General features: G+C 44.3%; 1 protein-coding gene across 2 annotated transcripts; it reads left to right on the top strand.

Annotated features, from left to right (window-relative positions):
* Positions 1 to 2,158: 2,158 nt before the first annotated feature.
* LOC308504454 (serum amyloid A-2 protein) lies at positions 2,159 to 19,606 on the top strand (the record flags this gene model as incomplete). Of its 2 annotated transcripts, none has more annotated exons than XM_081065090.1 (3): positions 2,159 to 2,252; positions 4,241 to 4,379; positions 19,555 to 19,606. In XM_081065090.1, 3 exons carry the CDS (start codon positions 2,159 to 2,161, stop codon positions 19,604 to 19,606), a joined length of 285 nt encoding a protein of 94 aa, XP_080921216.1. The 2 variants fall into 2 exon arrangements, with proteins under 2 accessions (XP_080921216.1, XP_080921215.1); XM_081065089.1 differs by lacking the exon at positions 19,555 to 19,606 and adding an exon at positions 4,820 to 4,982.
* Positions 19,607 to 22,486: the final 2,880 nt, after the last annotated feature.

Genomic DNA, 22,486 nt, shown 5'->3' with positions numbered 1-22,486 from the left:
ACACACACACACATACAGACCTCATCTCACACAGCTAACTCTGCTGGTATTTTCAACTCACAGTGACAAGAGGGCAGACAGTGACACCCCATCCCCCACTCCCAGGAAATACAGGAAGCAAAGAGTTCTCCCCCCACCATTCCCTTCACTGGGAGCCTGGCACTTCTCCAGTTGGACTGCCATTTTCCCATAACACATGTTCCCTCCTCTGTCTTTTATAGGTTTCTTAGAGTTTATACATTAGGTCTATTGTGTGTGTGTGGGGGGGGGGTGGACAGTTCCTCCATCTACCCATCTTGAGTTTGTATGGCTAACAAGAAAATTGGCATAAGACCAGATTAACAGAAGAAAAACCAATTTAATATATGGACACGGGAGGTCATAAATGATGTTCAGACCATGATCAAATCAGCTAGTTTTATGGACAAAGAAAAACTACTTTTGGGAAGATTTGACAAGACAAAGAAACTTAAGTTTTGGTGCTCATTACTGAGGAATCTAAGTCAGGTTGGAGCTTGGGTAGAAATTTAGTAAAAAAATAAGAAAGTTTGTATATAGAGGCTTTTGGCCCTGAATTCCTTAACTATGGTGATAAGGGTGTCTCTCTCAGTCCCCCAAAGCACGGAGGGCAAACTTTCACAGGGGACACTTATTTCCTGCATTCAGGGAAACACAGGAGGGTCGATGTGCCCTTCTTGCATTTGGCTGCTTGTCAAGAAATTTTAATTCAAAGGAATCAACACACCATTGTGGGCTAGTTGGGAGCTGCCTGGGTCCCCACAGTGCCTGGCACCTAAACAGTTTCACTCCCATTATGAGGGATCTCCAGGATTGGGGGAGGGAAGCAGAGTCCCTTCCACTTGATTGTCCTCAACTAAGGAGACAGATTATTTTTATTTAAAACAAATCTTTTATTAAAGGTTAGTTGGCATATAACACTATATTAGCTTCACGTGTACAACATGGTGATTTGTAGTATCTTATGATGCTGTACCTACGTACCTTATGAGTGATCACTGTAATAAGTCTCGGAGCCATCGGTCACCGTGCTAAGCTCCAGTTATAATATCAGGAGCCAGATTAGAGAGCACACTTCCTCACTGGCTGAGCCAGCTGAATGGGGCCTTCCTGTACCTTGGAGCAGAAAGCTGAGCATATGCAGACAGAGTGGTGGAAAGAGCCTTCCAGGGCACCCATGAGATTTGATGTGCTAGCCTGTCACTTTCGAAGCTCTGGGCTTTACACATGCACTCAAAGGGATTTCATGTCTGACACTTCTGCCATCTGGCCCAGGAGGGACCATCCTGAGGAAATGACTAGAAAGGCAAGTTCCTGAATGGAGGAGCCGTCCTGTAGCCACGCACACCTTCCAGCAGCCCAGATGCCATCCTGGTGCTCCACAGCCTTCCTCTCCAAAGCCCAGGTGAGCCCTGACTAAGCCCCTCCATCTCTGACAGCAGAGCCATCCAGACCCATGGCTGCCCAGGCACGTGTACCTTGTCTCCTCAGGGTTGCCCAATGGGGAAATGACCTGTGGATGAAGGTTACAGCTGGTGTCCAGTAAGCTCTCCTTTGTAATTTTTTAGGGGAAATGACCTGGAGGGACTTTTCCCAGGTGCCAACTGTAGCTTTTCTTCCCTCCCCATGAGCCCAACAGGAAAGGCTTAGCATAAATACCAGGCACCTTGCTCCAGCAGGCAGGGTCCAGCAGCTCTGCTCCACTGGAAATCAGGTGAGGGACTAACCTAAGGAGTGATCAGTTTTAAATACTCACTCTGTTCTCTCTTTTCCCACATGATTGTAATTTTTTAAAAAATAATTAGTCTGTTTTGTGTTTGTTCTATTATGAGGTCTGTACTGGCAGGGTGGCACAGTGTAAATGTTTCTTGATTAATTACAGCCTGCTTTAGGAGGTCTGTTTGGTCCTAACTGACATCTTCCTCCATCAGTACCACCTGGGTGACCTGTTAGACCATCTTGGGCTCTGGGCTGACGGCTCTGAGTGAGGTCCTACTGCAGTGTTTCCTACATGGACAGCTACAATGCAATGAGAACAAATGGAAATGAAAAACCAGGCTCTCTTTGACATAAGAATCCCAAAAGGGAGTGTACCAGTCTAGTCTGTGTCTCCCTGACCCTCTCCTTTCCTTTTAGCATCATGAAGCTTTTCATAGGCCTCGTTTTCTGCTCCCTGGTCCTGGGAGTCAGCAGTGAGGACAGCTGGTTTTCGTTCATGGGACAGGCTGCTCAAGGTAAGGTCAATGAAGGTGGGATGACATACGTGGCCTCTAGGATTCACCTTGAGCACCCTTAAGGGTTGGGGCTTCTGTCTTAGATTTTGTTGCCCTAGTGGTAGAATGTGCCTAGTGTTCGGGGAGCTTGTCATCAAACACAATAAAAACCACAGGGTTTATTTCTAGAGAAAGAACACTCATCATTCCCAGCTGAAAGGTAAGTTTGACTAGTAGACACAAAATAAGTATTGAAATAGTATAAAATTTCCCCCAGACCAAATAGCATGAAGAGTGAGATATGATTAGAGCTACAGTTTCTCCTCCTCCTCCTCTGTCCCTTTCTTCCCTTATAGCTTCCTTTCTCCCTGCCTCTTTCCCTCCCTCCCTCCCGCCTTCCCTGTTTCCCTCCCTGGCTTCCTTCCATTTCCTAATTGGATAGTTTAGAGAGACCTCATCTTAGCTCTTGCTGGCACTTCCTATTGTCAGTGCACTGTCCCTGGGTGAGTCTATTTCTACCCTTTCCTAGCCTTTTAAAACAAAATCGGGAAGTAGTAACATCTATCAAACCTCTACTACTAGGAGCTCAGCAGTTCCCTACAATTTAGGGTGATGCCGATCCTGGTTTGCCCAGGTCTGAGGAGTTTTCCATGAGACTTTCAGGGCTAACTGGGACCATTCTAGGCAGACAGGGACAATTCTGGGCAAGTTTGGGACGGTTGGTCCCCCCCTTTAACTGCAAAATTCCTTGATGAGGCTGGCATCTTTCCCACCTTAGAAGCTTAGAGCAGCTGAGTGCATTGAGCAGGGACTAACTGCCAGTCAGCAGGTGGCACAGCAGAGTTTGAACCCAGCTGTGCATGAGGTCACAGCTCTTGGCAGGTGGATATGTCTGAGTACCACTTCCTAAAGCTCGGTGGTTATCAATCTCAGCTACGATGGAATCACCTGAACAGCATTTGAAAATTGATGCTTTTGGCCCACCCCCAGGAAGTCTGAGGTAATCGGCCTGAGGTGTGACATGGCTTTGGACTTTGAAAATCCTCCCAGGTGGTTATCAATGTTTATTTTTTTTTAGCAAGAAAAAGCAACCAAGTTTAACATATATGTTTGTATGGACCCCCGTATCCCTGAGAAAGTCAGAGACCCCACATACATGGGAGGTTCCAAAATCTTCCCAGGTGATTAGAAAGTGCAGTCATGGCTGAGAAAAAGGACCACAGCTCTAGCACTTGCTTCCTCAGGCAACCCACATCATCAGTCTATGTAGACAGTTTTCAGGATGCCACTTATGCCCTCAACACTCAGAGGGACATGAGTCACAATTATAGGCATTCTGTCTGCAAGAAGACCTACATGTCTTAGGCTTCAAGGCAGAAGTGCTACATGTCTGTAGATCATGTATGAATCCACCTTCTCCATAACCACCTCACTCTCCAAGTTCCCTGAATACTATCGCATGTAGCTTCTTTCCATAACAGAGGTTCTCGATCATGAGCTGTTTTGTGTCCCAGGCACATGTGGCAATGTCAGGAAATAAGTTTTGTCGTCACACTGCAGGAATATACTTCCTGCACATAGGGGACAGAGTCAGAGGTGCTGCTGAACACCCCACAGTGCTCAGGATGACCCTGAACAATAAAGGAGTATCTGGGCCCCAATGTCGAGACTGCGGACGTTGAGAAATCCTATTCTGTAACTATTCCTCCCCTCTCTCCTTTATTCACATGTCAGAACCTAAGTGAGATGGAGCCCATACATAGCATCACAGGGATCAGACAACCAGGTACAACACAGCTATGCCCTCGTGTAAATGTCACTCATTAGAGTCAGCTGGAGAAGCCAGCTAGGAGCAAGGAATGTTCTTCTCAACTATGGTGTCCAGGGTGCTGTGACCACAGGCTGGAACTGAGTCAATGCCGGATTTTTCATTCCTTGATTCTTCACTAAGAGGTGTCACGGTTTTCTGTTTCACCTGGTATCTCTTGGTCGTGTCTTTTCCTTCCCAGGGGCTTGGGACATGCTGAGAGCGTACTCTGACATGAGAGAAGCCAATTACAAAGGTGCAGACAAATATTTCCATGCCCGCGGGAACTATGACGCTGCTCAAAGGGGACCTGGGGGCGCCTGGGCTGCTGAAAAGCTCAGGTAACAGGGGCTCCTGGGGCTGCAGGGATGGGTGAACATAGGGATTAGGAGGATCCTTAAGGCACTTATCCCAGTTGGTGTCCTAGAGAAGGACCCTGTAGGGACAGTGGGCTCCTCCTCATGCCCATCCTGTCCACCTTCTCCATCCATGCCCCGTACAGGGCCTGTGCGCCAGCACGCCATAGCATGGCTTGTGAAGATGTGTGGGCCTGTCCCCAAAAAGAGAGCCAAGGACTGATTCCTCCCCTCCCCTGTGGGTGCTGTCCACCAAGCCGTGGGGTGTCAGCCGGGGCTGAGTGGGCAGTACCCGGGCAGGGTCAGTGTTTAGCCCCTCTTTCCTGGCTCTTCACAGAGTCATTCCTAGGAAAAGGAGAGAGGGGGAGGTGGGGCTGTTGCAAATCAGCCCTGAGTCATCTCCTACGTGTCCTCCTCCATTACAGCAATCTCAGAGAGAATTCTCAGAGGATCACTGACCTTTTTAAGTATGGAGACAGTGGCCACGGAGTGGAGGACTCGATGGCCGACCAGTTTGCCAACGAATGGGGCCGGAGTGGCAAAGACCCCAATCACTTCAGACCTGACGGCCTGCCCGACAAGTACTGAGCTCCCTCCTCACTCTGCTCTCAGGAGACAGGGCTGTGCGCCCCTAAGGACAAGGACACTGAGTTACTGAGCTTTTCGTCCCCAGAAGCTGATAGAGGGCACATAATAGGTGTCTAATAAAAGCTTAAGAAATTGAATGTTGAACACTGTGTGTTGTTTGCTATAAGAACTGCCTGTTTGATACGAAGAGGTGATGGGTGAACACCCACGGGAAGGCCAAGCGTGTGCCTGTGTGTTTGGGTGTAGGGGACACAATACAGCATCACACGGGGCAGACACACTGCCACAAGTCTTCCCCTTATCAGACCCTTATCATGCTCCTCCTCGGGCACCTCTGGTTACAAAGTTGCTCTTTCATGGCCCTTCCATGTCAAGCATCCTCAATCCTTTTCAGATGTGTCCGGTCGCCTTTCTGTCCCCAGGTCTTAACCCCATTAATAATAAGTTCCTCAGTGGTCTCAGTCTGTGGGGAAAGGCATACAGCCATCGAACGACTGGACCATGGGATCCTGCTCCAGCAACTGGCACCTTGATATTCAGTTCATTTCTGAGCAACACCTACAAATCCAATTATTAACAATTTCTGTCCATGCCGTCTAAAAATTGCCTGCAAACAGTTTTCTTCCACTCTATTTTCATTGCCTTATCTCAAGCCTGAATGAAGATATAATGCCACCTTACTTGTGAATATTTCCTCACTGCTTCTGCATAACTAGCTCAAAATTTTGGAAGTGTGGAAGACAGAGCAAGATAGAGAAGACCCCTTTTATCACAGGGTCCAGTCAGGAGGCAGAAAGTTGTTAATTTGGGAAAGGAAATTTTAATAAAAGAATTAACTGGTAATAGGAATAATGACTAATGGTTAAAGAGTACACAATGCTGAGATCAGACCTTGTCGGAAAGTCTATAACCCACTGGAGGGCTGATAAAGTTTGTTGGGTGTCAGAAGCCAGAGCTGACAAACAAGAACTCCCCCGTGAAGTGCCCATGAAAGTCAGCAGGAAACTGCCCAGGGTTGTAGGTGAACTCCCTGGGAAGGCAGCTGGGTTCTTGAAAACTCACAGACCACATGGGGCAGGAGGTAGAATGCCCCTGAACTCCGTGGAAGCCAGCTGTGGAAGAGGCAGTCTATGGACTGAATTGTGCCCCGACTCCCCCCAAAAATGTATATGTTGAAGTCCTAACTTCCAGTGTGGTTGTATTTGGATTAACAAGTAATTAAGGTTAAGTGAAGACTTAAGGGTGGAACCCTGGTCTAATAATAAGATTCGTGTCTTCATAATATCAGCTATACCAGGGAGCTTGCTATCTCTCTTTCTACACTGTGAGGACACTGCGAGAAGCCAAGAAGACAGCTCCCACTGGAAACTGAATTGGTTCATACCTTGATCTTGCACTTCCAGCCTCCAGAAGTTGAGAAATAAGTTTCTGTGGTTTAAGCCACCCAGTCTGTAGTATATTGCCATGCAACCCACCTAACACAGGCAGAGTACTGGGAACACACTGCAAATCCAGCTAGGTTGCCACAGAAATTATCGGGAAACTTCAGTGGCCTAGGGATACCACTGCAGCTCTCTGGGGTCAGTGCCACTAGGTGTTCTGAACATGAGAAGAGCACCACAAGAGCTAGAAGGAAGGAAAGCACACGAGTCCTGGAATAGGTGTCTTTATTTTCTGCTTGTGCCTCCAGCGTCCTTTCCTGGCAAAGATTAGCATTGTGCCCAGCTGGCACAGGAGAAATGTTTCCCCCATATCAAAAGCAGGGCAAAGAAGGGTGGTTGTGGAGCTAAAAGTAAATAAGTGGATAACTGGCATACAACTCTTCTCTGAAAAAGGAATTGAGGAGAACTCCTAAGGGGAGGAGAGTAATGATAAAATTATATTTACAAAGGACAGACAAATTTCAGTTATTTGTCAAGAAAGAAGAAAAAATGGCATGCAAGGTGGTTAGTCCCAATAGAACTTTCTCATACGGTTCCCATCAGAAGGCACTAATAGAAGTGCAGGTAGAGGAGGTTTGGGAGCTTTGAGACACAGTCTCAGAGAAGTGAGTCTATGTCAAAATAAAGCAGGGGCAGGAGAAATAGGTGGAGACAGTGGCGGCAGGCTAGCGGGTGAGAGCAGGCTCCATACACAGCTGAGAATAGGATGCAGTGTGGGAAAGTCTGAATTTACCCAACCCACTTCATGTACTGTTATTAATACTGTTTTACCTTCACTTATTCCTTCTTCAATGTTCTTTCTTTCTTTCTGTAGATCTCAGTTTCTATTATTATTTTCCTTCTCTCTGAAAAACTTCTTCAAATGTTTCTTGCAAAGCAGGTCTATGCCAACAAATACCCTCAACTTTTTGTTTGTCTGAGGAAGTCTTTATTCCTCCTTTACTTTTGTAGGATAATTTTACAGGGTACAGAATTTAGGATGGTGTTTTTTTTTTCTCTAAACATCTTAAACATTTCACTCCCCTTTTTACTTGTTTGCATGGGCTCTGAGAAGTTGGATGTAATTCTTGTCTTTGTTCCTTTCTAGCAGGGGTGTCCAAACTTTTTTCAATGTTTTTTACCAAGGGCCATATTCGGTAAAATACACAAATAGCCGGGCCACTCACTCGAGGTGAAGTACATATTGCCTCACCTGGTTTATTTAAGTAAACTAAATATATTTTTGGAATTTGCTGCGGGCCAATAAAAAATGGATTGCGAGCCACAGTTAGCCTGTGGGCCACAGTTTGGACACCCCTGACTTATAGGTAAGGTGGATTTTTCCCTCTGGCTTCTTTCAGGAACTTTTCTTTATCTTTGATTTTCTGTATATGCCTAATCATATGGTTTAGTTTTTTTGTTTGTTTATTTGTGGGTTTTTTGGTTTGGTTTTGGGGGGTTTTTTGGCACTTATCCTGTTTGGTGTCTTCTGAACTTGCTGGAGATCTGTAGTTTGGTATCTGACATTGATGGAAAATTCTCAGTCATTATTGTTCCAAATATTTCGTCTGTTCCTTTCTCTCTCTCTTCTCCTTCTGGTATTCCTGCTCATGTATGTTATACATTTTGCAGTTGTCCCACTGTGCGTGGATATTCTGTTGTTGTTTTTCTTCCAGTTTTTGTTCTCTGCTTTTTGATTTTTAAGGATTCTATTGATATATCCTCTAGCTCAGACTATCTTTTCTCAATGATGTCCATTCTAAGAAGCTCATCAAAGGCATTCTTCATTTCTGTTACCGTGTCTTTCACGTCTGGCATTTTTTGTTGTTGTTCTTTCTTAGGATTTCCCTCTCTCTGTTTACATTGCCCATGTGTTCTTGCATGCTGCGCATTTTATGCACAAGGCCCTTAGCATATTAACCACAGCTGTTTTAATTTCCCAGTCTGATAATTCTAACATCCTCACCATGTCTTGTTCTGATGTTTGCTCTGTCTGTTCAAATTGTGTTTTTGCCCTTTGGAATGCCCTGTAATTTCTTCTTGACAGCCAGACATGGTGTTCTGGGTAAAAGGACCTACGACAGCACAGGCCTTCAGCAATGTGGTGGTGGGAGGGGAAGCCTCCTATCCTCCTATGATCATGGCTCGGTTATCAGTGAACCTTTGTCTCTGGACTGTGAACTTGACAAGTATTTCTCAGGTATTTTTTCTCTCCCCTCAAGTGGGACAGGATAACTAGAGCAGGCTGGAGTGGGTTAGTCCCTCCCCTAGATCAGTTAGACTCTGTTAATGCAATTTCCCCTGAGGGCAGACCAGGTAAGAACAGAGGGCTTCAATGGGTTTCAAAATGTATATGTTGAAGTCCTAACTTCTCCTTTCCCCTTCCACTGCTGGAAACCAGGAGAAATTTTCCAAGATATTTTCTGGGAGGACCTGATTGAGCTCCTGAAGGTAAATCTCACAACATTGTGGAGGACCCCCTATGACTGGGTCCCCCTGGAGGTTTTAACTCTCAGAGTTGCCTCACTGAGCTTCCAGCAATTCATCGATCTCAGTTCAGGTTTCCCTACCCAGACTCTCGTTCCCCCAGCAGGTCCTGCTCCTGAGTCGGCTCCAGGGAGCCTTGATCTCTGCCTGTCTCTTCAGTCGAGGAGGCAGTGGTTTGCTCTGTGTCCTCACCTGTCTTATGAATCCAAGAAGAGTTGCTTGTTCATTCTGTTCAGCTTTTCACTTATTAAGACATTAGAAAGAGAAGTGGTGACCCAGGGTCCTTACACACAGAACTGAAGCTGATGTTATTGATATTGCAATTGAATTTTTTATATTTTTTCTATTGAAATTTGACAAATTCAATTCTTCTGCATTTTGAACTTCATGTGTTGTTCTTTTTTTTATGATATTCACTTTACACTAATTTCTTTCTTTTTTTTTAGTTTATTTATTGGGGTGACAATTGTTAATGAAATTACATAATTTCAGGTGTACAATTTTGTATTACATCATCTATAAATCCCATTGTGTGTTCACCACCCAGAGTCAGTTCTCCTTCCATCACCATGTATTTGATCCCCCTTACCCTCATCTCCCTCCCCCCACACCCCTTACCCTCTGGTAACCACTAAACTATTGTCTGTGTCTATGAGTTTTTGTTTCTCATTTGTTTGTCTTGTTTTTGGTTTGTATACCACATATCAGTGAAATCCTAGGATTCTCTGCTTTTTCTGTCTGACTTATTTCGCTTAACATTATACTCTCAAGATCCATCCATGTTGTCACAAATGTTCCTATACCATCTTTTCTTAATGCCAAATAGTATTCCATTGTGAATATATACCACAACTTCTTTATCCATTGGTCTATCGAAGGACATTTTGGTTGTTTCCATGTCTTGGCCACCGTAAACAAAGCTGCAATGAACATTGGAGCACATGTGTCTTTATGTATAAATGATTTCAAATTCTTTGGGTAGATACCCAGGAGAGGGATTGCCGGGTCATATGGTAATTCTATTTGTAATTTTTTGAGGAACCTCCACACTGCCTTCCATAGCGGCTGCACCAGTCTGCATTCCCACCAACAGTGTATGAGGGTTCCTTTTTCTCCACAGCCTCTCCAACACTTGTTGCTATTTGTCTTGTTGATGATAGCCATTCTGACTGGGGTGAGGTGATATCTCATTGTGGTTTTTATTTGCATTTCTCTGATGATTAGTGATGTTGAGCATTTTTTCATATGTCTATTTGCCATTTGTAAGTCCTCTTTGGAGAAATGTCTCTTCAGGTCCTCTGCCCATTTTTCAATTGGGTTGTTTGTTTTGTTGTTGTTGAGTTTCATGAGTTCCTTGTATATTTTTGATATTAGACCCTTATCGGAGGAACTGTTTGCAAAAATCTTCTCCCATTCAGTTGGTTGCCTCTTTATTTTGTTGATGGTTTCTTTTGCTGTGCAGAAACTTTTAAGTTTCATATAGTCCCATTTGTTTATTTTAGCTTTTACTTCCATTGCCTTTGGAGTCAAATTCATAAAATGCTCTTTGAACCCAAGGTCCATAAGTTTAGTACCTATGTTTTCTTCAATGCAGTTTATTGTGTCAGCTCTTATGCTTAAGTCTTTGATCCATTTTGAATTAATTTTGGTACATGGTGACAGATAACAGTCCAGTTTCATTCTTTTGCACGTGGCTATCCAATTCTCCCAGCACCATTTATTGAAGAGGCTGTCTTTCCTCCATTGTATGTTTTTAGCTTCTTTGTCAAAGATTATCTGTCCATATTTATGTGGTTTTATTTCTGGGTTCTCAATTCTATTCCATTGGTCTATGTGTCTGTTTTTCTGCCAATACCATGCTGTTTTGATTATTGTAGCCCTGTAGTACAAGCTAAAGTCAGGCAGTGTGATACCTCCAGCATTGTTCTTTTTCCTTAAGATTGCTTTGGCTATTCGGGGTCTTTTGTGGTTCCAAACAAATCTGATGATTTTTTGTTCTATTTCTTTAAAAATGCCATAGGGATTTTGATGGGGATTGCATTAAATCTGTATATTGCTTTGGGTAATATGGCCATTTTAACTATGTTGATTCTTCCAATCCATGAGCACGGAATGTCTTTCCATTTCTTTGTGTCATCTTCAATTTCTTTCAAAAATGTCTTATAGTTTTCAGCACACTAATTTCTAAAACAGAGTTTCGGTGGCAATGGCTAAGTTTTTCTGCACATAATAAAGTATATTTCCTCCCTTAGATCAGTGTATGCCAGAATTTGTTGTGTGGCCCACCCACATTTAAATGTGCTGGGAGTGCTTGTAGAAAAAGTGCATTCTTGAGCCTCCTCTTCTAGCTACGGAATCAGAATCTTGGAGGAGGGGTGGGGCTAGGAATCAACATTTTGAACAATGTCTCAGATTATTTTACGCTCAATACAATGAGAACAACTATCCCTGGTTTTGCTACCACCTAGTGATAGAACCTATCAGGTGCTTAGCGAAAACACTCATCAGGAAAACATGGAATAATGTCAAACAGGCATCAAAGAAGAAACAGTCATTATGCCCTGACAGAGAGAAGCTATTTGACAGAATCACCAAATAAGAAATACATAACATTAGTAAGAAATATCCCATAGAACAAAGCACAGTAAAGGATTTAGCTCAGTTCATTTTTATGTCTATAAACACCCATCTTACCACCATCGGATTGAGATGCATTTTATTGCCAGCACCCCAGAGGACGCCGCATGCCTGTGCCCACTTGAGGTCCCCCACCAAAGGGAAACCCTATTTTGACCTCTCTCACTGTAGATTAGTTTTGCCTGATTTTGATCGTCAGATAAAAGAAATCATGCAGAATGTTCTCTTGTGTGTCTGACTTTCTTCCACGTGATACTGTATCTATGAGAAGCATGCAGTCATTGTTGCTTATACCAATAGTTTGTTCTTGTTCAATAAGGTACAGTATTCTATTGTATACATATACCATGATTTATTAGCTCATTCTATGTGACTGGACAATTAGGCTTTTAAAATTGGGGCTGTTATCGATAAATCTGCAATGACACTGGTGTACATGTGCGTTGGTGAACATAGTACTCAATTGTTAGGGATAGGGCCTGTAAAATGAAACCCTGATCTTTAAAAGAGTAATTCTGATTAGTAATCTTACTTATTAATGTGTCAATAACGTGTTACTGGTAACGATATGTCATTAATCTTTCTGTCTTCTGTGAAGTATAAATTATTATAAATTTTCTTGGTTAAACTAGACTTTGTGAAATGCTTTCCATGTGCCCCAAACTGATCCAAGCCCCTGTCAGCATTAATCATGTCCTCCTGACAACAACCCTCTGAGGTCGGTACCATTACTCTCCTCATTTCATATTCATGGAACTGCTCACCATTCTTCCCACTGTCCCTGAGCCTGGGACTTAGGCCTCAGGTGTCAGGCTCGGTTATGGTAGCTGTGAGGCTGTCTCACTTCGGTTTTCTGATTCTTAAGAGCCTTGGTGTTCTTCTATTTCACTTAAATCAATTATATCAGAAAAATGGTGGTCTCTTAAGTGCCTCAACAGCCTAGTAACACGTGGCTATTAGACTAGGGGTACCATCTAATTCAGTATATAAACCAGATCACTTTTGAGAGTGAAAAGAGAGTGTCCCTATTAACAATTAGGCTGGGACAATAAGCTCTGAGATTGTCCCTGAAAACCAGGACGCAGTGACTCATGGAGTCTCTTAGGAAATCCCTTTATGGGCTTTATGTCACCATGACAGGATGGCTTTCTTTTACAGCAGAAACAAGTAAAAATAGCTGACTGCCACTATTGTCTATTGTTCTAGCCATGGTCCTGCAAGGAACTGTGTGTCCCTTTCCAGAAGACAGAATACATTAAGTGACAAAAGAAGAGAACTTGCAACGCTTGCTAAAGTCCTTGTGAGGAGATAGTCCTTCCTGGTGTCCAGAAATTGTGCTTGCTTTCTCTATAATATTCTGTCAAAGAAGAGAATGACTTAATGACGTGAGAAAGTGGAGAGTGAATTTCCAGCATTGAATGTCCCCAAAGGGACTCAGAATTATAACGGGGTGTGACCACTGGCCCACGATTTCTGCCCTGAGGAGAGTAGGAGAACGGCGTGTGGCCATCACATGCCATGCTCTGTGATGCATTCCCCCAAGCACACCCACGACCAATGGCTGTGCAGAGTCGACAATTGCCTCCTTTCCCACCATGTTGACTCCTAAGACCAAGTGAGCCGAGCCAGCTCAGGAACCAGGACTACCCGAGCCACAGGGAATCCCATCTTTCCCAGGAGTGGAAATTGTGTGGGGAATATCCGAATGTTGCTCAGCATTGCTTTGGATAAGAACCAAAGGCACAGGGGAGTCCTTAACAGTTATCTGCCCTCCAACTTTCATCTCATTACACCTCCAAGAACTGAAAGGTGACCCAGACCCAGAAAGAGGCATCACTCCTGATTTTGGCAGGCTTGAATCCAACACAAGAATTCCCAAACAGGGGCAGAAGGGTGGCTCTCCCGGTTGGAGCATGAGCTCTGGGCAACGGGGCTGCCCATTCGATTCCCACATGGGCCAGCGAGCTGCACCCTCCACAACCACAATGAAGTCAATGAGCTGCCGCTCACCTCCTGGGTAGCCAAATGGCTCAGTTGGTTGGAGCGCATGCTCTCAACCACAAAGTTGCCGGTTCGACCCCGCAAGGGATGGTGGGCTGCGCCCCCTGCAACTAACAATGGCAACTGGACCTGAAGTTGAGCTGCGCCCTCCACAACTAAGATTGAAAAGACAACTTGACTTGGAAAAGTCCTGGAAGTACACACTGTTCCCCAATAAAGTCCTGTTTCCCTTCCCCAATAGACTCTTTAAGAAAAAAAAATTCCCAAACACTAGCTGATCCTGGTCTGATTTGCTTCATGGTGGGTCTCCAATCCTCTTTCTAATGTCCTACTCAAAACATCTCTGTGTTAATGGTGGAACACAAATCCTACCTCCTTCCCGACTACTTTATCATCTTACAAAATCTCGGCTCTCAAGCCTCCATGATTTGCTTGGAGATACATCCTTGTATTGCCAATGCACTGCTCACATCCCCTTTCTCCATGGAAGCTCTCCAGGCAGAACCCTGAGCCGGTACTCCCTGGGCTGGGCTTTATTTGCCCTACTGCTCTCCTCAGGCTCCCACTCAGTTTCCATCTGAAGAAAGGACCAGATCTGTCCTCTGGATCCCCCATCATCTCTGCCACATTATACACACATTGCTCTATTTTTCTCTAGGAAAATCCAACAACCTTTACAATTCCACTTTTGTACCATAGACTTCATCACCCTCATAGCATTTACATAAAATATCTTCCCAAGATAATCTTACTAAACTCACACAGCAAAGCACGCTCTGCTTTTCTGGTTGCAACTACTATTCTCTGACATCACACCCTCCCAGCATGCTCATGCTACATTCTGTGCCAGCTTTCTCTGCATCCTACATGGTTCTTCTTTTCTAATAATTTAACAGCCAGTGAGCCATTTTTCTCATTTTCATGGTATGCCATTTCTCCAGGACATTGTAGCAAGTTTCTACAGTATAGCTCAACAGCTCTGCATCCCAGTGCCCTCTGAGTATCACCTGTGTTATGACCTTCAACAGCAACTGATCATGAACACACTTGAGCCTTAAGGACCCCCATTTCCGGTGCTGAGTCCACCTGCCGTGGGTGCTGGGAGTTCTAGTTTCCTGCGTTGTCTGTCTTTCTTTCCTCCTCCTGTACACTGGGGTCCCAGCTTCATCCTGAGCTGTCCCTTGCAATGCAGCACAGTCCACTGTACCACTTGCCCTGTGTTCTCACATTCTTCAATCAAATCTCTTTTCTAGTATTGACTATCCTTCACAGCACATGTCAGTACATTATTGTGAAAAAGAAAAGAAACCTTTCCCACAAGGTGTGAGACTGAAAACAGCCAGACAATCCCAACTTGCTACAGCTCTGTGAGATGCCAGGTTGCACAATCTGGGAAATTGGATGTGTATGAAAAATAACCATCATGTTCTGGAAGCTGTGTTCTGACCAAGAGGAATTTCACACATCTCAGTGTTTTGCTTCAACCCTCTCTGCTCATTTGTTCCACTAGCAAAGCGTCAGTATGTACAGAACCAGGCACATCCCGCGGGCAGAAGGCACAGGCAGCTCAGCTTCACCAGGAGTCTCAGCAGGAACGAACAGCCAAGGGGAGGTGCTAGAACTTTCCAACAGGTTTCCTCTTTGGAGATTCTTTCTCCCCACTAGCTGTCTTGTACTGCATGCCAGCTCTCTGCGTCTTTCCTGAATCTACTGCTCTCACAATTAGACTTTGTCATGGCCATTTGCAGGTTGCAAACCAATTCACAAGGCATAACGGGATAGAAGTTAGAAAGTTTATTTAATAAGAGAAGCATGACAGAGAAGTTACTGGGGGCAAAATCTAGAATAGACGGCACTGATCTTCAGGTTAGCTTTTCTTATAAAGGAAAATGGAGTTACTTTTCTTGCAGCAGAGGATGTGACATATAAACTCAGGATATTTGACATATAGACTGAAGTTATTTGATTGACACGTGCAGGTTATACAACTGGTCTCTTTCTGAGCATGCCTTTACCCAGAATGCATATAGAAAAGCCCATGGGGGAGGGGTAGGCAAGCTATAATGGTTATTTTATTATAATTATACTATAATAAGACCGGAGCTCAGGGTAAGGGCAGGCCCCAGCAGTCTGCGCAGGTGCTAACAACCAGACAATTCTAGTTGGGGTCTTATCTCCTTTTTCTAGGAGTGTTTCAACAGATATGTTTATTTGTAGGGGCTGGGCCTGGACATTTCCTGGGAAGTGCATGCAGGCAGTTCAGAGTTCTGATCAAATTACCTTCTGCTAGCCCCCTGGGGCTCACTTTTTGTTAACTCTTTTCCGCCACATCAGAATTCACCAGATATGAATACTTTAGGAGTAGGGATTTTGTCGTGTGCTTCTTCTGTGTGAGGTAGTGATGGGTAGAGCGCATGCCACAAATATTTATGGATTAACTCACCTCATGTCACAGAGCGGTATATCAGTCACAAAATTTCCAAATGTCTTTTGGAAATTTCCTGTACAGTTGGGTTTCAGGGCTGATAGGGGATGACTAAAATGGAAAGTGGTTTATACAAAAGCCCATTGCAATCTTTCATACGGTAAACTAGTGAGACACTTGGATATGGAGGCCTGGACCCTCCGAAATTCCATCTGTCTACATATAAATCATCTATCTACACATGTGTATATATGTGTACAAATATATTACATGTAACATATATGTCATTGCAATATATTGTGTGGGGTTTATTTTTAAACTATAAGAATGAGTCAACAATGCTCCTATAAAGAAAAATAACAAAACGTGTGTCGTCCTTGGTGCATCTATTTCTCTCTGCAGCAGGATGAAACTTCCTGTGGTCCTCATTTTCTTCTCCCTGGTCCTGGATGTCAGTGGCCAAATATAGTCAAGTTTCCCCAAGGAGGCTGCTCAAGGTAAGGACCAAAGAATGGGATGTGGGGGGCTGCATCTGGCTGCCCCCAAGACTTTGTGAGCAGAGGCCACATCCCCACTGGGCAAAGACCACAGTGGGTAGAAAATAAGCACTGTTTTCATGACAACAGTTACGCAAACTTCTTTTTAATGGAAATATATTTGACATATAGCATTGTGTAGATTTAGGATATCCATCGTGTTAATTTCACAATTTCTATATCGTCGTAAGATTGCCTTTGTGGCAATCATTATCATCTTGTTCATATTATATAATTATCTTTCTTTTTGGTAGTTGGAATAATTAAGAGCTAGCATCTTGGCAAGTTCATGATTATAATACAATGCTGTCTATATTAACCGTGCTGTGCTTTAGGTATCTAGGGCTTATTGGCTGCTAGTTATATTAAGTCTGTGCCCTTAAAGAACATCTGTCTTGTCCCCCCACCGACTGGCTCCTCTGGCCAGCTTTGCACTGTTCTATGAGGATCTTCAGGTCTGAGTCTACGTGCGGTCTGGGCTCCAACTTTGAGCACAAATATGCAGGGGATCTGTAGTCAGGTATCCCGTTCTCTAACACAAGATGGCCTCTACTTCCCCCTAGTGGGAGATCCAGGACAGCTTATTTCTTTGTCTCAGGTAGCCAAGCAGTGGGGGCATCAAACGAGTGGGCAGTGTGTTCCCACCGCCTAAAGACTTAGAAATTACACCCAGATTAACTGAGCTATTCATACTTGCTAGGCACTCTCAGAGAGATTTACAGGTATGCATGAACACATTTTCATCCTCAAGAATCAATCCTTAATCCTGCGATAGAGGTGCTATTGCCCCTTAGAGAAACCGAGACACAAAGAGATTAAAATACCTAATATTGTCCCAAACCAGAGCAGGATTTCTTTAACCCAGGAGGTCAAGCTCCCAGACCTTGCTATTCACCACGGGGCTCTGCTGCCTCCCAGACGAGAGCGCACGTGGGAGAGGAAGGGATTTCTGAATGCACATTGTGTTCTGTATCTGAGCAAATGGCCAATAGTGGGGACACAGTGCCTTTGGAAGGAAACTCTATAGAGCTCCTCTGCCCACAATAAAAGGCACAATGAATTACCTGATGACGGTTTTACTGGGACTGAGATCTGGCCAGGAAACGATAGCAAGAGTGACATAACCATTGTAAAGTGGCAAAAACATGTTTATTACACAGAATTATTTTGTGTTATTTTCTGTCATTGTCTATGAATCATTGTTTATAAGCTCAGAACAGCAGGCGTGAGAATCGCTGTTCTCTGGGATCCTTTGTGAAATGCCGACGCCTGAGTCTGCACATACACCTGCTCCATTGCATCACGGGGTCTGTGGCTGAGCCCGAAATCCAGCCCTTACGGAGCGTCCCGCTGATGCTGGGCACACTAGAGGCGGAGAACCACTCCTTCTGGGTTTGCTGCCCCCAGGTGACAATATGTGTCAGACATTTTGGAAATGTTTCTTATGCAAGTCTGGACTCCAAGAATCTATTTACATCAGTAACTCAGAGGGAACAAATAGAGAAAAATTGCTATACCTTCCAACAAAATTCTAATTATGAATTCCAGAAACGAAATGTATAAAATAGAGATAAGTTATGTCATGGAGGTATTACATGAACTATGATTAAAACTCTACATCTGATATTTCTTTTTCCTATTCAGTAGAGTATGGGCCATTCTATTCTAGCTTGATCAGTCTCCTGATATCTGTAATTCATCCCCTCACCTTCATCTAGTGTAGCACTCTTACATTTTTGTCCACTCTTCCTAAGGCCCACAGAAGAGATGATATATTGAGCACCTACAATTTTCTCCACGTTATACAGTATTTTCTCAGTTCTTCTGTGAAACCACACTGGCGAAAGCAGTACTCCCCCATTTTACTGAGAGGACACTGAACTTGAGAGCTGGTGGTCAGTTGTCCTTGTGCTGCATCGATTACCCCGTTTCCTTAAAGCTCTCTAGGGACCTCACCTTTATCACCTGCTGATTGAACTCTGACAGTTGCCCACATGCCGAATGTGCCCAGACATCAGGATCTACTCAGGATGAGCTGCCCTCACTTTGCCCACAGGGATGGGGTGAATGTTTCCTACTGACTAGGTTGGGTGCACCTTTGTCCTCATGCCTCACTCGGGAGGTCCCTCCATCTTTCCAGGTGGAGGTTCATGTAGAACCAATCATCCCTTAAAGACTATCCCACCTCTTCCTTCCACACATCATACAGCCAAAGACAAACTAGCAACAGAACTTTAAATGAAGTCATACAATGAAACTTGTACCAAAGTCTGATTGTCATAATGTTAACCCAGGAGTGAAAAGTACAGGAATACTTTTCTCAAATAAGTATAATCTCCAAGGGCTTGTTCACAGGCTCAAATCATTGAATCGGTAAAAGAAACATTTTTATTCCTCTATTTCAAAAAATGTGATTACCTTCATCTCACATTTTCTTTCCCTTTCAGGGGCTAAAGACATGTGGACATGAGAGAAGCCAATCACAGAGGTGCAGACAAATACTTCCATGCCCACGGGAACTATGACGCTGCAAAAAAGGGACCTGGGGGCGTCTGGGCTGCTGAAAAGATCAGGTAACAGGGGCTCCTGGGGCTGCAGGGATGGGTGAGCAGAGCTTCGCTGCCTTAGAGAGCCAGGAGGGGCCTACACTGAAGATTCCTGTGGAGACGGTGGCCCTTCCTCCTCTTGTTCACGCTGCCCCTCTGTGCCCAGTGTGGGGTCTGACAGGCTGGGAGAGCCAGAGCAAGGCTAGTGGGATGGGTGGTTCCTACCCTGTCCTATTTGTCCAGAATGAGGGGGGTCAGCCAGGGCTGAGTGCACTGTGCCCGGGGGGGGGGGGTGTCCCTTTCCACGACTCCTCTCAGCGTCATTCATCCTTTGGAAAGGAGAGAGTTGGGAGGGTGGGCTGTTGCTCATCAGCCTCTGAGTCTCCTCCCTGCCTTTCTCCATTCCAGCTAAGTCAGAGAGGATTCTCAGAGGGTCACTGACCATTTTAAGCATGGAGACAGTGGTCACGGAGTGGAGGACTCAAGGGCCAACCAGCATGCCAACGAATCGGGCCGGAGTGGCAAAGACCCCAATCACTTCAGACCTGCGGGCCTGCCCGACAAGTACTGAGCTCTCTCCTCACTCTGCTCTCAGGAGACAGGGCTGTGCGCCCAGAGTCATTGAGTTCTGTATCCCTAGATGCTTTTGGAGGGCGCATAGTAGGTGTCTAATAAATGCTTAAGAGATTGGATATTGAAAACTGTGTTATTCTTTGGTATAAGGATGTCCCATATGGTGCTCAGGGGTGATGGACAGACATGCGCATGAAAGCCTCACCTGTGCCTGTGTGTTTGGGTGTATGAAAGACAATCTCAGTGTCACACAGAGCAGACACCCTGCACCAAGCCTTCCACTCATCAGACCAGCTCTCTCCAGAACCCTCTAATTTCTTGTCACCCCTGGAGTGAACCCAGTAAATTTTTTTCTGCCATCAGGTGGACCACACTTTTCAACAAGATCTGAATCTTGGCCTCGTGAGGGCTGTTCCCCAAATATTGCTTTCTGTATATTTTACCCCTTAGTAGCCAATCTCCCGTTACTAGTTAATTATTGTCTATGTTAAATCCTCTCTCCCTTGTCAAATGACTGCCTGGTTAGTCTCCTGAGTGGTCCTGACTGATAAAGGGGTCTCCAAATGCTGGGTGTTTCACATGGACTCCCTTCTTGATACCTGGAGCAACATGACCTGATATCTACACCTCACTTCTTACCCTGGGCTTCTCAGGTGATTTCATTGTTCTCAGGCCTCTCTGTGACCACATCTCCTCACTGCCCAGTGTGTCCTGTCCCCTATTCTTCCTCTGAGCCTTGTCCCTCAGCCCCCACTTTCTATTAGGCTTTGGGAGCCTAATGCCAGGTGTTCTAGTGACTGATATCGTGGCCTCCCAACACCATCCACCATCCCTGATGACATTTGTAACCAGATCCTTTTCATTCTACCTAATGAATGGTGTACACATTAGTTTCTCTCATCTTCATTCCCACTGTCCTGGCATTCAGATTCAGATAAAAATTTGACTTCCTCAGAGAGGCTTCCCAGGAAATGACTTGCACATTCTGGGTCAGAGCTTGTGATTCTCACAGCGCTTCATTCACACCTGCTGGATCCCCTTTACCCTGTCCCCTCAGTTAGTTTTTCATAGTTAGATCAGTGAATTCCATGAGTGTGGCCCGTTGTCACCTTCATTTGCTGCACAATGAGTTCCTTCATCGGAAGTAATACTCTGTGGAAAACCATGATGGTGGGTAAGGCATTCTGTCAGGCCGCCGACTTTGGCAGAAGCACTGCATGCAGGGCAGGCAACTCTATACTCAGAGTGTGTGTCTCAGTAAGAAAAAGCATTGACCCTTCCATAATGGAAGACACCCAATGTATCGGCCTGCCACTAGGTAGCTGACTGATCACCCCAGGCAATGGCGCCATGTCAGGGACTCAGCGTCGGTCTCTGCTGCTGGTAGACTGGGCACTAGCGGGGGCTGTAGCCACCTTGGCCTCGGTGAGTGGGAGTCCACGTTGCTGAGCCTATGCAGAATCTCAACCCTCTACTACGGCCATTTTATTCATGAGCCCATTGGGCAATGGCAGGAGTGGTTGGAGACAGAGTCTGAGTAAAAGATTTGAACTGACACTTACCCAAAGATACAGAAATGGTCAAAAAGCAAACGGGGAAAAAAATGTTCAATATCATTATTCATTAGGAAAATGCAAACCAAAACCACAATGAGATAATAACTTACATCAACTACGAAGGAAATAATCAAAGGCAATAACGAGTGTTGGTGAGACTGTAGGGAACCTGGAACCCTCATACCCTGCTGGTGGGAATGTGAAATGGTGCAGCCACTTTGGGAAAAGGTGGCAGTTCCTCAAATGTTAAACATCAAGTTACCGTATGAGCCTGCAATTCTGCCCATCAGTATATATCCAAAAGAATGAATACATATTCATGTAAAAATGTGTATGCTATAGCCCAAAAGTGGAAGCAACACAAATATTTATCAATTAATGGGTGTTTAAACAAAATGTAGCATGTTGATACAATGGAGTATTACTCAACCATAAAAAGAATGAACTACTGAGCATGGATGAACCTTCAGAACATCATGCCAAATAAGAAAAGCCAGGCACAAAAGGCCATATAATACATGATTTTATTCGTATGAAATGTCTAGAATTGGCATATCCAAAGTGCCAGGGGCTGCATGGAGGGAAAATGGGGAGTCACTGCTAAAGAGTGTGCAGTCTCTTTTTGACATGATGAAAATGTTCTGAAATTACACAGAGGTGCTGATGACTGTACAGCCTGCTGAATATACTACAAACACACTGAACTGTATTTAAAATTGTAATTGTTTAGCATGTAAATTATATCTCAATTAAAAGTAGCATCAGGAAAAAATGGTAAATAATAGACTGGGATGCAGGGGTGAAAAGGGAAAAGGATTCGTTATGGCATAAAATAGAATAATATGCAGTCATTTAAGATAATATCCATGATATATAGGAGAGTTTTAAAATTTGTGTTTAGTATTATCTTGATACAACAACAAAAGAATCTGTTATCTTCTGCACAGGGAATTTTCTAACAAATATTATCATATCTCCTTATAAAAAAAAAGTTCTTGCTCTGTTTAGTGTGATGTATTAACTATGTTTTGGTTAAAAAATAAAAACTAGGTATTACCAAGATTGACCAGAAGAATATTTGAAAATAATAATAGTCACAATGGCTGACATTTATTCACCTCATACTATTCTTGTGAGTGGTGTACAACAGCATCGTGTAGATCATTTTCCAGATGAGGAAACTGGGGGGCAGAGGGTAACCTGCTCAAGGTCACAGGGTGAGTGCGTGGTAAATCCAGGATTTGAGCCCAGGTAGTCTGGCTTGAGACTCTTCCCTTAATCTACACTACTTCCTTAAGTATTAAGCACTGATAAATAATAAT

This window comes from Rhinolophus hipposideros, assembly GCF_964194185.1.
Source record: "Rhinolophus hipposideros genome assembly, chromosome: 10".
Classification (NCBI taxonomy): domain Eukaryota; kingdom Metazoa; phylum Chordata; class Mammalia; order Chiroptera; family Rhinolophidae; genus Rhinolophus; species Rhinolophus hipposideros.
Note: the sequence above shows the minus strand (reverse complement) of the source record. Positions and strands in the feature narration are given on the sequence as shown.